The sequence below is a fragment of the Palaemon carinicauda genome, chromosome 23 (genome assembly GCF_036898095.1).
Source record: "Palaemon carinicauda isolate YSFRI2023 chromosome 23, ASM3689809v2, whole genome shotgun sequence".
NCBI classification, from domain to species: Eukaryota; Metazoa; Arthropoda; class Malacostraca; order Decapoda; family Palaemonidae; genus Palaemon; species Palaemon carinicauda.
Window position 1 is genome coordinate 90,209,915 of NC_090747.1, and position 14,320 is coordinate 90,224,234.

Here is a 14,320-nt window from a genome sequence, read left to right on the forward strand (position 1 = left end):
GGGGGGGGGTCATCTCTTATTTCTCATTCTGTTATCTTTCCTTTCCTGATTGCTGGCTTTAGTTTACTCAAAAAATAAAATCCTTTTTATCAACCTCTTGCGATACGGTAGAGCGGTTTCGAGTCACGCTCAACTGCTTTGGTAAGCCTTGTACGTCGTTAACATGAAGTTTTTATGAACTGCACGCGTGGATTTAGTCTAGTAGTGTAGAATGAAAAGGGAATTTGAGCGGTAAAAGTGAAAGTTTTTCAGCCATACGGTAAAGATTACTTTAGTGTGGAGCGGTAAAGAGAATTATCAATTGTTAATGCTGCATTGGATAGAGGGCCAATAATAGAATATTGGTTTATATTCTAATAAAATTGCCATTCATTCCAACCTGAACTTAAGCCCCGTGTCTTACCTGACCGGTTAAGTCAAGCCCACACCCTTCATTTATAGAGCATATTACTGCAGTGCTTCCTAACCTAAGAGCCCTTATCTAAGATAAGTTTTCTTACCCTTAGGAAAGTACTGAATATATAACTTTACCTCTTAACCATCACCCCTTGCTAATGTACTGTACCATCATCCCTTCATCATTACAAAAGTTTTGTAGTCTAATGGGGTTATTTTATATAAAGCAATGAATTTTCCATCAGGATCAGCAAGAAAAGCCAAGTGCACAAAAAACACTCTCTCTCTCTCTCTCTCTCTCTCTCTCTCTCTCTCTCTCTCTCTCTCTCTCTCTCTCTCTCTCTCCCAATGAAAAAGTCTACTCATGATACAAAAAAAAAATTACTTTTTGAGGGATATAAATTATATGCAGTTAATGACGGTACTTTGATTTCATGCAAATTACAGGAACCATATAATTTGCAGTTTCCAACTGGTTATTTAAGAGTTTATTATGCATTTCTGACCAATGATATTACTGGAAATTTTTTTTTTTATCTTTTGGTGTTCTATTGCTGCAAATCACTGGGTTTTTTTCGTTGTTTTTCTGACCCTTGAATCCTGTTTTTCCAATGGGATCCCCCATAATGGTTTTTATAAGGTGTGTAGGAAAACTCATGATCAGAAATGGATAAAAAAGACAAGTTAGCCATTTGAAAAAATGTATGGTTCAAGCAATTATCTCCAAATTAAAGTACAGTATTATACTTTTAACCTTTCCACATGGACCTTTGCCAGAAATGCACTGTTTTTTTGTGCAAAAAAATTAGTTTTGCTTAATCATCCCTTGATAATGGAACCCAACATTGTGTGAAAAAGTGAGGGGGGGGGGAATTCATGGAGGGTATAGCCCATCCCAGTAAGTAAAGACAGATTTGTTAGTTTAGGGGGTACAGTTGGCTTCATTAATTCCAGTACATTTCACAAGATGGTAATGAGACATCTTACAGCTGTACGTAGAAGCAGTTAATGCCGTTTAACGAAAGATAAACTTTTGGCAACACTGCCTGTAAAACAGTCATTAAGCTTGTGTTTCCATGATCAAACATTTTTATTTTAAAAAGTACTGTTAAGCAAAAAAAAAAAAATTTCTATAAAGCACTTAGTACATATCCTGTACCCTAAATTTCCCTACAATCCTATATCTTGAATGTCTTCATAAAAATGGGATTATTGATATTGGGTTCCATTATAAAGGTTAGATTAAGTAAGTTATTTTAAGTGACCTATGTTTCTTAGAAAAATTACAGTGAAGAATACAGTATTGGGAGCCTTTGTATATCAGCGGCCAGTTCCTCCCATTTGGATTAAAAATTGACATCAACTAACCTAAATTTCCCCCCCCCTAACCTAATCTAACCTACAAGCAGTGTCCTTACCTACTTACCTAACGGGGCGGCTAACGCCCCCCTTCCACTGCCGAATTCTAAGTTAGCCGTAATCATACATACAGGTGGCCCCTAGATACACCCCGAAAATTGATTGGTAAAAGTAAGATTTTTTAAATAAAAATGTCTATAGAGTCATATTAATGTGGGGTGAAAAGTTGTAAATATTTACAAAACTGGTGGTTGGGTGAAGGACCCTCATAAATTACGTTGCCAAAAATCAGATATATTTTATTATTTTGGGCAATATAATTGGTTAACCATGTATTTCATGAAATTAATCAACTGCTGAAAATACCATCTGAAATTAATTTCCTTTATGAAATACAGTAATTTGCTTCCAAAGTAGCCAACATTCCGATCTCTAGAAAAACATGCCAAGAAGGATATTGATGGTTGAAATTAAGAGACCAGAATGAAGAACTTATAAATTTTTGGTTTTTACACAATTCTCAATTAGTATATTTGTGCTGAATTTGTCACAGGAGTCTCTCTTCATTTTTACGCTTTCACAGTAATCAATACTGTATGTATGAAGAGGCTAGCTAAAGCAGTGTTCAAAGCTTGAACTATTGCTTTATGGAAGAAGGGTCTGTTTTTGGAACTAAAATGATTATTGTAAACATCACGAGTGCTGGAAATGGTAGTGCGGTTTCAAGTTGAAATGAAGCTGTGGTAGCCTATTGGAAACCTCACCAACTCATGTGGGGGTCAAGAGTTAAAGCCAGATTGTTTCTAATCATCATCACAACTTCACTGTCTTGTTAGCTGAGAAGGGTGTTTTAAGGGGTCCTATAGGTATATATGCTTAGTCATCAGCAGCCATTGACTGACACTTGTTACATTGTCGTGTGCTTTGCTTTTGCTGCTCGTGGACGACCTTTGAAATGTCAAAGATTCATCCGTTTTTAACAAGAGTATAAAATAAACATTTTAATTGTAAAACTTGCACAGCGATATGATTTTTAATACCGTATCAAGTATAGCAGTAATTTTGTACCTCGGTGACCTAACCTGATATAGTACAGTACACTACTGTATACTGTACTGTAATAATTACAATGTCCAACACAGGAATGGGTGACAAACAGGCTTTTTAAGCATTCTACTTACAGTATGCTGTTTACCATTAAGTGCAATTTTCATGTTCAAAATAATAGCATGAAGTTTAACCAGATTAGTGCAGAGTAATCAACCCCAGACTCAAGAGTTATGTCTGAAATGAGGGGCAAAAACTTTGCAAGATTAGCCTGATTAATTTGACAGTTTAAGTGGGAATTAGTTGAATGATAAGTTTAAGTAGTGAAAGGCAGAAAGCTGCATTATATAGCTAAGAGCTGACAGGAGGCAAGGAATCAGAAGTACTGAAGTATCAATAATACACTGTGCGAGGTACACAGGAGCCATAACCCCACGTTGGGTCTGGTGATGTTAACTTTAAGCAGAAGTTATAATAATTACTTTTTAAACCACACAAAACCAAATTCTTACTTTTAAGGTAGACATTTTAGACACTACTGTATAGTATTCTACTGGGCCCACTTTCTTTTTTATTTATCAATGAGTATTAGACATACCGTACTCTACTCACTACAGTACAAAGTAAAGTAAGTGTAGCAATATAAAATAAAACCTTCACCATGTGTACACAAACAGAAATATTGTACGAATCCACTACCATATCACGCTCAGTAAAGCCGATAAGGGTGGAAAAGTAAACAGAACTAAATGGCTAAATTTTCTACATTTAATGCGATTATTTATTTGGTTGATAATAAGGCCAATTGTCCATAGTATTACTTACAACTGGTAAAAAAAAAACTTTCATGGAATCCACCTAAAATAGGATGTTGAAAGTTTCTTTTGGAAAAACTATCATTGGCAGGCTATACTGTATTACTTTTTATAACTTTTCTAAATACTCGTGTTCATCCTACCAAGGTGTTCCCACACCTATAGAAACCTTTCATCCTTCAAAATGGGGAATATTTTTAACGGCGTTGGAATGTGTGTTGAAAGTGTTAACAAGGTAATTAACGAAAGGTACCCTAGCCCACTCCTGTCAAAGTCACTTCACCTTCGTCTTCAGCCGAAAAGACTACAAATAAACTGTTGCTTTCAATCCAAGGCTATTCTTTTTCTTATGCTATTCAATGTGGATGGTCGAGTTTGGCTTTGTATCATGATGAAACGAAGCAGAAAATTGAATGCGGGTAAATGGATGGACACGCCTTGGTTTAGGACTTTAACTGGCAATGTACGGAAAATAACAATCACTCGGCAATTGAGATTAATGATCGTTTGCAATTATCACCATATACCAAGTACAGATCGTGGCCTTCCGTTAAGGGCGGCCATATTCTATTATTAGTATGATGACTAAGTGTTCTCCAACAGTATTTTTTGCTGTGCCAAAACCAATGCCTGGGAAACTTCAGCACTGCTCTCCTCATGGAGAAGTTCCTGGATATAAATAACTGGATCTACCTCGGGAATTTTTTATAGGATTGGTACAGTATGAATGATTGCCTTACTCCAATATATGTTGTAAGCTCTTCCTTAACAGAAAAGCTGACAGGTTTGACCTAAGGTTTAGCCTTTCTTAGGTCTTACAGACAGACCTTCGATATGTCATTTGTGGAAGCTGGTAGCCTAGGACACTTCGTGCACTATACCATGAACCTTGTGTTATTAGTGGTGATCTCGGTGCCAACCATGGCAGTGATCCTAGTCTAATCAGTAGTGATCCCACACTGCACCCTAAGCCAAGAAAAATACAGCATAAGTTGTTAAGAGTGAAAGAGGGCTCTGGGTTAGGTAAAATGTCTGTTGCCTGGAACCTGTAATCCGATGTTGTAGGTTCAGTGCTGTTTACTCCTGTATCTGAGATTGACCACACCTAGTTTTCTTCCCCATGGGAGGCAGACCACTCCCTAGACGCATCACAACTCCACCAACGACTTGAAGCCCGCAAGGGCGACTCTCGCATCCAGGGCATGTTCGCATGAGAACATCAATGAAGAAGCACGATTACAGAAAACGAGAAAGTCAGCGTAAAATGAGCATGAACAACAATGTCTGGCAACCTGAGGAGAGAGAGAAGACAACCCCTCTCTACAAGCCAAAGAGAAAAAGTAACAAGTTCATAACTGTGAGTATACATACAAGTGGCTAGTACCACTAGCCACCCCGTACTCAGGCTCTGGGTAGGGTTGCCACCTTGCATCAAAAAGTCTAATTGGTTACCTTCCAGCTTTCCCAAAAGATATATCCATTTATAAATAACTCCAGGTTTGTATTAGTTAGGGAAAAATACAAATTATCTACGAATTTGTCATGTTCAGTGCTGTTCACTCCTGTGCCTGTGACCCCAGGTCCCACACTCCCAGTACCACCATTAATTCCAACCCCTGTGTCTGTACCCCCTCCCCAGTGTTGTACTTGTCGGAGCAATCCGTCATTCTCTACTTTTCGGGGAGCTTACTTGTTTACTGGTTGCTCAAATCTTTCTGCTGTACTACTATTCTTGCTCAGCTTGAGGGAAAATTTGCTTCCCTTTCGCTTCGATAGAGGGAAAAAGCTGATTTGCTCTTCCTCTGATTCTGACCCTTCTAAGTTGTCCACAAAGGACAGTTGTAGTCATAAGAATATAGCTCCTAACATCACCACAACATCTTTCAGGGCAGGGATCACAGACTCCTGGCTCTGGGTATCTGATAGGTAGCCTGACTTTCCCTGCACTTTCCATCGACTAGGCTGGTTCTCTTTGGGCCCTGGCCATGACCCAGTGTTTTTTCCATTGACCGGGCAGGTCTATGGCCCCATGCCTCTTGAGTCCTGTGTAGCACACTTGACAAGTCTGGTAGCCAGGCTAGTCAAGAGATGCAAATCCTTTCCCCACACTCTGGCTATTTGCCTGGTGTTGAAGGGGATTGGGTGCCCTCCTTTTCTACCTTGGAGGGAGTGCTACTCTCTTCTTGGTTATGGGTACTTCCATACCGCAAACCAAGAAGATGGCAACTTGTAAAGATGTCCTTGCATGTAACTAAAATACATGGGTTGGTGGTAAAGGTGACATGGCCCTTAAAACATGAAGCTACGCATTACTACTGTATAAACAATTAACAGTAGGTAGGGTATTTGGTACTTTTTCTGGCTCAGGGTTGATTTGTGTCTGATATTTCTCTCCCTAATGACAACCATCCTAGTAATTCAGGGGCCCCCTTTTCTGTTTGCTGGGTCGCCTCACTTTTATTCGTAGGGAGGGACTAGATCTTTTGAGTAACCTGCTGAGTCTTCATCCCTTGCAAGGGATGAGGACACTCCAGATTCTTGTGTGCTGAAGGTGCCAATGTCTATCAATAGACAGAAAGTACCGTCATGGAGGTTCTTGAATTAATGCAACAAACCGGGTGTCATGACCATTGCGCCATCTTCAGAGAGGACCTCGGGTCATTTGATTAGCCCTCAGGTACCCCTAAAGAATCGAGATCTCTAGAGCTGCCTTGGGTAGATGTTGCCCGTTGGCCTGGATTAATTTGACAATCGGATTGTGGACAAGATGTCACTTATGGTTTAATTCATTACATTAAGACCTTAATCCAACAACCAGGTTGACTAATCAATGTGTACTGACAGGGAGCCAGATCAATACTTTCACCTTCTGAGATGACAATCATGGAGATTCCTACTACTGCTACCCTTGAAGGCCAAAGTAGTCATGTAGCTTGACATATGGTTAGGCAACACGCACTTCTCGAAGAAACCATTACAGTATCAACTTCTGACCTTTTGGATTAGTCCAGGAGACGGCCTGTTTGGTGGAAATACAGTGACCCTTTTTATCACGTCAATGGGCCCCTGGGTTTTGAAGGAGAAGGATGCTCTAGTGTCCTTAGTCTCAAAATAGTTGGTACAGAGGTAGCACTGGCATTTCAGATTGTTTCATGTTTGGTCCAGAGGTAGCATGGCATTTCAGACTTGTTTCATTGTGGGCATGTCGACGTCACTCTTAAGATGAGTTGGTTATGTGCTGGCAGTGGTGGGATATTGTAATGAGTTTGGAGTACAGAACTCCCTGATCCATCTTAGTCCCTCCTTCAAAAGCTTCTGCTGACAATCCTTCTGAAGAGGTCATGTCTGCAGAATTGATGGAGAAGAAGGATGCTGATCTTCTTTACACTCCAGTCAGAACCCCTTGCAACTTTTGTAATTTTCCTAGCTATACAAACCTGCCTTTTGAATTTAAACTTCCTATCTCAATAAACCCCCACTATCCTGAGTCGAAGGTAAAAAAATTAAGTCTTTGACCTGTCGTTAACCACCTTGATAATTTTTTTAAAGGACTCAATTTTGTATTGCTTGGAAAAATACAAATTACTTTAAAATCAACATCTGTCATCCAAGGTAAGGTATAGGAAAATTTCTGGTGGTCTCAATGGTGTATATATATATATAGTGTATTTTTTGTAATTACCTGTAAATTGGGTACATAAAGCCAGCAGCGAAATTATTAGGAATAATTTCTTGTATATACCAACAAGAGAAATGTGATGAATGAAATTAATTTTACTTTAAAACTGCCTCCCCTTCCTATGCTTTGACTGGTTATCTTTTTCTTTTCAAGGTTAATATTGCATTGGTAACTTCTGATTTTGCAGCGTCTGATAATTGCTATTTGTGTTATATTCAAACCTAGAACCAAAGTCATTATAGAAACTGCACATTCCAGTATAATATAGATTTAGATTATGTAATTATAAGAAGTTTCTAAAAGTATGCCATTTGATTTTTGTTCTTTTGTTCCAGCTAAAAAAAAAACGTGAAAGATGTCTCCCCCAGTATATGGCGATCTTGGAAAATCTGCCAAAGATGTCTTTGGAAAGGGTTACCACTTCGGTGTATTGAAACTAGAATGCAAGAGCAAAACAAATACAGGAGTAGAAATTACTGCCGGTGGTTCAAATGCCCTAGAATCTGGCAAAGTTGCTGGCAACCTTGAAACTAAATATAAGGTCAAGGAGCACGGTAAGTGTATAAAATATTAAACTTCGTTATTTAACATAGATTCCAATATGCAGTGTATTTGTTAAAAAGGAAATTTCAGGAGATTTGATCACAGTTGTGTATACTATTAATGATTGGATGTCTACAAGACTTTGAGAAAGGTGAAATGCACATGACATTAATTAGGTGATAGTATATCTGAGATTTTCAGATACTCATTTGTGCATAAACTTACTGGGTCAAGACTTTCAGAGGTTGATAACTTATGCTTTTAGCTTTTGCAATGTATGAGTAGGGGATCATAGTTCCACTGGAGATAGGTCAGAATACTTTTATAAAATTTATTATCATTCTGCAATATCTTATACTTTTATAAAATTTATTATCATTCTGCAATATCTTAGTCCTTGCTTTAGTGGTAAATATTGCTTATCAAACATGATGTAACAGCTTCTGAATGAACTAAGTAAATAATTTTAAACTATACGGTAGTCATTCCTACGAGGATACAAACCCTTATTTCTATGGAAACTTTGACGACAGCTGAAATTGATGTAGAAGCTTGAGTAACTAGAAATTTAACTAGTGGTACCTGATGAGTGGGGGAAGGGCAGGGAGTGTTCATCCTTGTCAAGTGAGCATTCAAGAATATTTAGGATTACACATAAGGGAAAGAAAATCCATTACTGGTCTTCTGTTGACCGGGGTCTAGCCGTTGGTCCTGGTTCCATATCCCTATATGTCCCTCCTGCCATGCTCCCTCTGCTCTTGTAATTCTAAAATGCAATTGAATTACTGCGGATACTGTTGCTAAACCTAGGCACTGCTGGTGCTAAGAAGGAAGTTCTAACTTGAGTAAATAAGTGTAGATGCTCTCCTTCCTCTTCATTGTTTCAATCGGCCACCCCTTCTCACATTTGAACAGGAATCTGCCGGTATTGCACATAAAAACAGAAACCCACTGTTATTGCACATGAAGTTGTGTCGTTACTACACTTCTGAAGGAGGTACTGACTACTGAATATCTCAACAGGAATTTTCCGATATTCTGCACTATCACACCATGGAGTGCCATGAAAGACACATTCCAGCCTGTGTGAGACAACTTTAAGGTTTATGCTTTCCTATTTGTCAGCTCGATTCCTTGGATAATTTATTATGTACTCTATTATCTATCCATTTCTCCAGATAACTCTAGTGCCACTTCTTTTTTTTGGCTGAACATCGCAAAAGGTCTCGGGTAGTGTTCCACAACATGTTGAAAATAAGTAGAGGGGGCCATGAGCCATCTTTGTTGTAGAGTTTTATAAGGTTTTTTTTTCCCTCCCAGAGCCATTATTCAGTGGCAAGTTGACTTCCAAGTTTTACTCATATGAGACAAGCCTCATTCCATGGTTATAAGGAAAGTTTGTTCACCCCTCACCCAGATAGTAAAATTATAGGACCTAGATCCCTCCTTTTCTTGGTTCCTTCATGCTGCTGAACCTTTTACCTTAGGCTAACTAGGCTTCTACATCAGTAGTACTTTGGGTAAAGAATAACTTCATTCTGGGAGCGAGTGTGCAACCTTAAAATGCTCACATCCAATATCAGTTTTTCCCATGATTAAAAAAAAAAAACTAACCATGCTTTCCACATATCCTTAATTACACAGATTTTTGTAATGGTAATTATTGTACAAATTATAACCCTTAACATCAGAAATTAATTTGTGATGAAAAATTGAAATTTACAAATTAACTCTAATATTGAGGAGAGTCGTGGTTGGCATGAGAAATACGAGGAGAGAAGAAAGCAGCAGCCCCAGAAGGCATTTACTGTAGGAGAATCACCCTCGATAAATGCTAATGATATAATATTGTGAATTATCTCTTGAATGGCGTTCATTACGGCTATTGAATCCTTTTATTTACACTTTATGGACACTTGGTCAACTTTTTATTTTACACTTGCAATAAGTTATCCCAAGGAATCTATCTAGACACAATAGCCTTTGCTATTTCTTAAAATGAGCATTGCATTGTCAGTAGTGTAAATAGATTAGCTGTTCTCCCTGACAAAGCCTTATTTGATAAACCTTGTGCCAATACAAGTCTTTCTGTGAATCTTTCCGGGAAAATACCCCATACGCTATAAAAAACTAATACTTCTTCCTACAAGAGTGAAAGGACCTTCATAGGATAAAGTCATTGTTGAGTTGTAAGGCTGACATTGTGCAATTTGTTGGTGTCATCGATATTGGTCGTCATACTTTCACGAGATGATTTTGATACTGTTTTAGTACTTTGCCTTGTTAAACAGTACACTATTCAATCAGTGGTTTAGAAAGTGTTCCAAACACTTGGTCCAAATAATTTCAATGCTAGAATTTATGATTATACAATTGTAGATCAACTAGAACCTCATTATATATGTGTTTAAGGAAACTTTAATTCTACAGGATGTCATCAAAAAAGTACATCACAGATGTGGTCAAAAAAGGCATTTGCAAATGCTCCCAGAAAGGGAAAAACGTTGCACCTACGTGTATTTGGTCGACAGACATCTAGTTGGCTCTTTAATGTGTAAAGTGAAGGCTGCGACTTAGAGAATTACTTTCCATTATTATGGAAAACCAGTTCTTGTCAAAAATTCAATTGTAACCAACATTAGTGAAGATTTTCTTATCAGGAAAACTTAATACAGTTTAGGGGGCATTGGTTCTACTAATTTGGATATTAGTAGAGTAGCCGACACCTCTTTGATTAAAGACAGTTGCAATTATAGTGCATTTTACATTAATTTCCAATTACAATTAATGTAGTTGGCAATTATGTATGTTGGGAAATTTGAGGCCTGTACCCTTCTGTTTATTAAAGGGGTTTGATACATAACGTTATATTACACCAGTGATAGGAATATAGTTTTTGAGTTTGGATCTTGTAGCCTGGTGCTGGTTTGGAGAGGCCATTCAGGTATAGTAGAAAGAATACTATGGACTGAGCTGTTGTTCACATGTTCAAGATTGTCCCTAATCTTATTGAACAATGATTTGGGATATTTTAACGATAACTTTATTGAAAGTTTCAAGAATGAACCAATGAAAATGGAGATTTAAAACTAAAAATGTGACTTATCTGTATTGATAGTCTATCAGCACTAATTAAGTCTGCTGGTTAAAAGAAGAATGCACTATAGTATGATTATTTATAGTGATTTTTGGAGAATTTGCACTAGCAAGGAGAGTAGTTGACATTCTATTCGTTGTCATAAATGTTTTTATGTAGGCTCTTCCATTAACTTTATTTTCTATTCTGTAGTCTTTCTGAACTTGTCTTTCTGGACTTCCATCAGGCCTTGGTCTTGTATCTCCACCTTTAGGCCTGGTTTTTTACTTGGTTTATCTAGTTAGAGCACCTAAACCTTCAGTTTTATTCATGGGAATTGATAGATTGATTAGACTAGCACAATGGCAATGCAACAACAGTTGGTGAGAATTATGTTGCATTCAGGATAGTAAATTTATAATTTTTATGACTTATGATTGTACTATCATTTCCTCCCATGGGCTTAATTTACTATAGATATAACATTACTCTACTCTGCAAGTCTAAAGTTTTCATATGACCTCCTGAGACAAAGTACAGGACAATGTCCTTTACATATGAACACTGCCCAAGTCCCCCTTCTTTATGCTGGCTAGAGCCATGCAGTGAATGACTCGGCTGGTGAACCTGTTAGTGACCCCAAATCTCTCGCCCGAAGCCCACAAGGACGGTGAGGTTACAGACACTAGAAACTATTTGGCTTTACGTCGAGACTCAGATTATGAAACCTAATTAATGGTATAAGGGCTGACTTGAAAACTTCATGAGTAATTAAGCTGAATAGATAGGTTGTCGTCAGTCTTTACAACTAAAAACTGTAAAATCTAAATTTTACTATTTAAAAATATTGATCTTACTGTCTTTCTCATACAAGCAGATAAAGTGAACACTGCAACACAAATGTTAATTAGTTTTTATACCAGGTTCTGTTGCATAGCACAAATGTGTTTAATGGGGAATATGCTGTCGGTCCAACTTAACGGTGTTCTGTAGGCATTACTTAAAAACTTTTGCAGCGTTCATTTGGCTGCCAACTGTGCAGTGCTGTACTTGCTTTATATCCTCCTACTTATCTCTGTTCTCATTTCCTTACTTGTATCTTATTTTCCAACCTCTCCAAAGTCGTACTAAATAGTGTAACTACAGGCTTTTCTTTCAGTTGCACATAATTGAGGTGGTACTAGATTATAGTCCAAAATTTAAAACCACTTCATTCTTAGATAATATAAATGAAATCTTTTCATTACCTCTGTTTTTCAACTTGAGAAATCATTGCAGTCTTTGGCCAAAATTTTGTCAACCTAAATTCCTTATATTCACCCATAGATAGGCTGCCTTTTCCATAGAACTTGTTTAATAGTTGTATTAAGCTGATTTCACATAATTTTTTTTATAAATGTGTTTCGGGCATATAGTATTTTTCCCTTGTGTCAAAAGTGATCTTGACAGAGTACAGAATCCATAAAAATAAAGATAATACTAATACTGGTAGAATCCCTTCTGGATTATATTGTCAGGTTGTAGGGGTAGTTTCAATAGTATATCTTGGTTATTTTTATGGAATGTTTTTGTCATTCGGTATGTTTTTATCTGGTGTTATTGTATCATAGTCATTAGATTAGTAGGCTTCATTAACTCAGAATATAGCTGGAAGCGCTTTTAAATGTATTAACGGGTTGGAGAGATTCAAACTACCAGCTCAGTTTTAATGTTCTTTGTATTTTAAAGGGGGGGGGGGGCAGATTAGTTCAAGACTTTCAAGGGTTTGATTGCTTACTAGAATTCTTTGGTTTCAATTCTGTAAAATATATAAGGTAATTTGGTGTGAGAAAAGTGTGTCTAAAAGAATTATAAATTTTGTCAGTCTGTATAGACGACTTCACTGTGTAATAGGTTAGTGTGCTAACAATTTGTTCCACAATTTGACCTTGTTGAAGACATGTACAGTGCCCCATTTGTTTGAAAAACTATTTTATAGCCAATCTTTTATCCAATACACCTTGAACATTTAAGTAATGTCAGTGAGTTATATTAAGTAAAGTTGTAAAGCTTCTTTATCATTTTATTTAAATCATGTCAACCCTTTTAAAGAGTGTATTTTCTGACAGGTTGTTAACCTTCACTGCATTTTCTGATTACAGGTTTAACCTTCACTGAGAAATGGAACACCGACAATACGCTTAACACAGAAGTAGCTCTCGAAGACAAAGTTGCCAAGGGCTTGAAATTAGTTCTCAACACTACTTTTGCTCCTCAGACTGGCAAGAAGTCTGGTGTCCTCAAATCCACCTATAAAACAGATGCCCTCTCTGTTAATCTAGACTCTACCCTAGATCTTGGAGGCCCTGTTGTCAACGGAGCAGCTGTTGCCAGTTACAAGAATTGGCTCGTAGGCTATCAGATGTCCTTTGATACAGCCAAATCCAAACTCACCAAAAATAACTTTGCCGTTGGTTTCACCACAAGCGACTTCATTCTTCACACCTACGCTAACGATGGGGCAGAATTTGGAGGTTCCCTATTCCATAAAATTAATCCAGAATTGGAAGGTGCTGTTGACTTGGCCTGGTCTGCTGGCTCAAATACTACACGATTCTCTATTGGATGCAAATTTGCCCTGGACAAGGACGCTGCTCTTCGGGCTAAGGTGAACAATTCTTCTCAAATTGGTCTCGGATATCAGCAGAAGGTACGAGATGGTATTACTCTAACTCTCTCTTCTCTAATCGATGGGAAGAATTTCAATCAGGGCGGTCACAAGGTTGGCTTGGCCCTGGAGTTAGATGCTTAGTGTTTCTATTGTAATAAAATGTTGAGTTATTGATTGACTGGTTGTAACAGTATAACCATTGCATGATTTCCCACATTTTTTTTTTTTTTGAGATAAGGGAGCCAAATGACACTAGACTTTTCCTGTAAGAAATGTGAAAATTAGGTGGTGGTGTTAGCCACTAAACTAGAAGTCTTAAAGTGTCTATTTGTGTCATCTCTTAGATTCCAGTAGTAGGGAGCATTCAGGATTGTACATTATAATATAACCCCGAACGTCTGTACATTACTCAAAAGATTTTTATTATCCAAGGATGGAAATGTCTGAGTTGAGGCAATTTCTTTTGCAGCTTCACATGTATTATTGAATCATCCTTCAATAAAATAGAAATTCCATTTTGTTTCACTTACACCACTTTCATATTGAAAATTTTGAGTTTACAGTAGTTTAATCACGCCATAAATTTGACTTTCACATCTCTTCCCTAGAAGGTTTTGTTTAAAAAAACTATACTTGGAGTTACGGTAGATTTATAAAATATTTAATAAGACAATGTGAATGTTCTGTCAATTGAAATTTGGGACGGTTATATATTCAATATTGTGGTATTGCATCTCCATGGGTGATAATTGGGT

General features: G+C 37.5%; 1 protein-coding gene across 1 annotated transcript in view; it reads left to right on the plus strand.

Annotated features, from left to right (window-relative positions):
* The window catches only part of LOC137617221 (voltage-dependent anion-selective channel protein 2-like), a 14,779-nt gene extending 699 nt beyond the window's left edge, over positions 1–14,080 (plus strand). Inside the window, exons 2-3 of the mRNA XM_068347156.1 lie at positions 7,632–7,850; positions 13,057–14,080. Of these exons, the coding sequence (XP_068203257.1) occupies positions 7,652–7,850; positions 13,057–13,706 (849 nt within the window). The 5' untranslated portion in view covers positions 7,632–7,651 and the 3' untranslated portion in view covers positions 13,707–14,080. The remainder of the gene's footprint in view (positions 1–7,631; positions 7,851–13,056) is intronic.
* Positions 14,081–14,320: the final 240 nt, after the last annotated feature.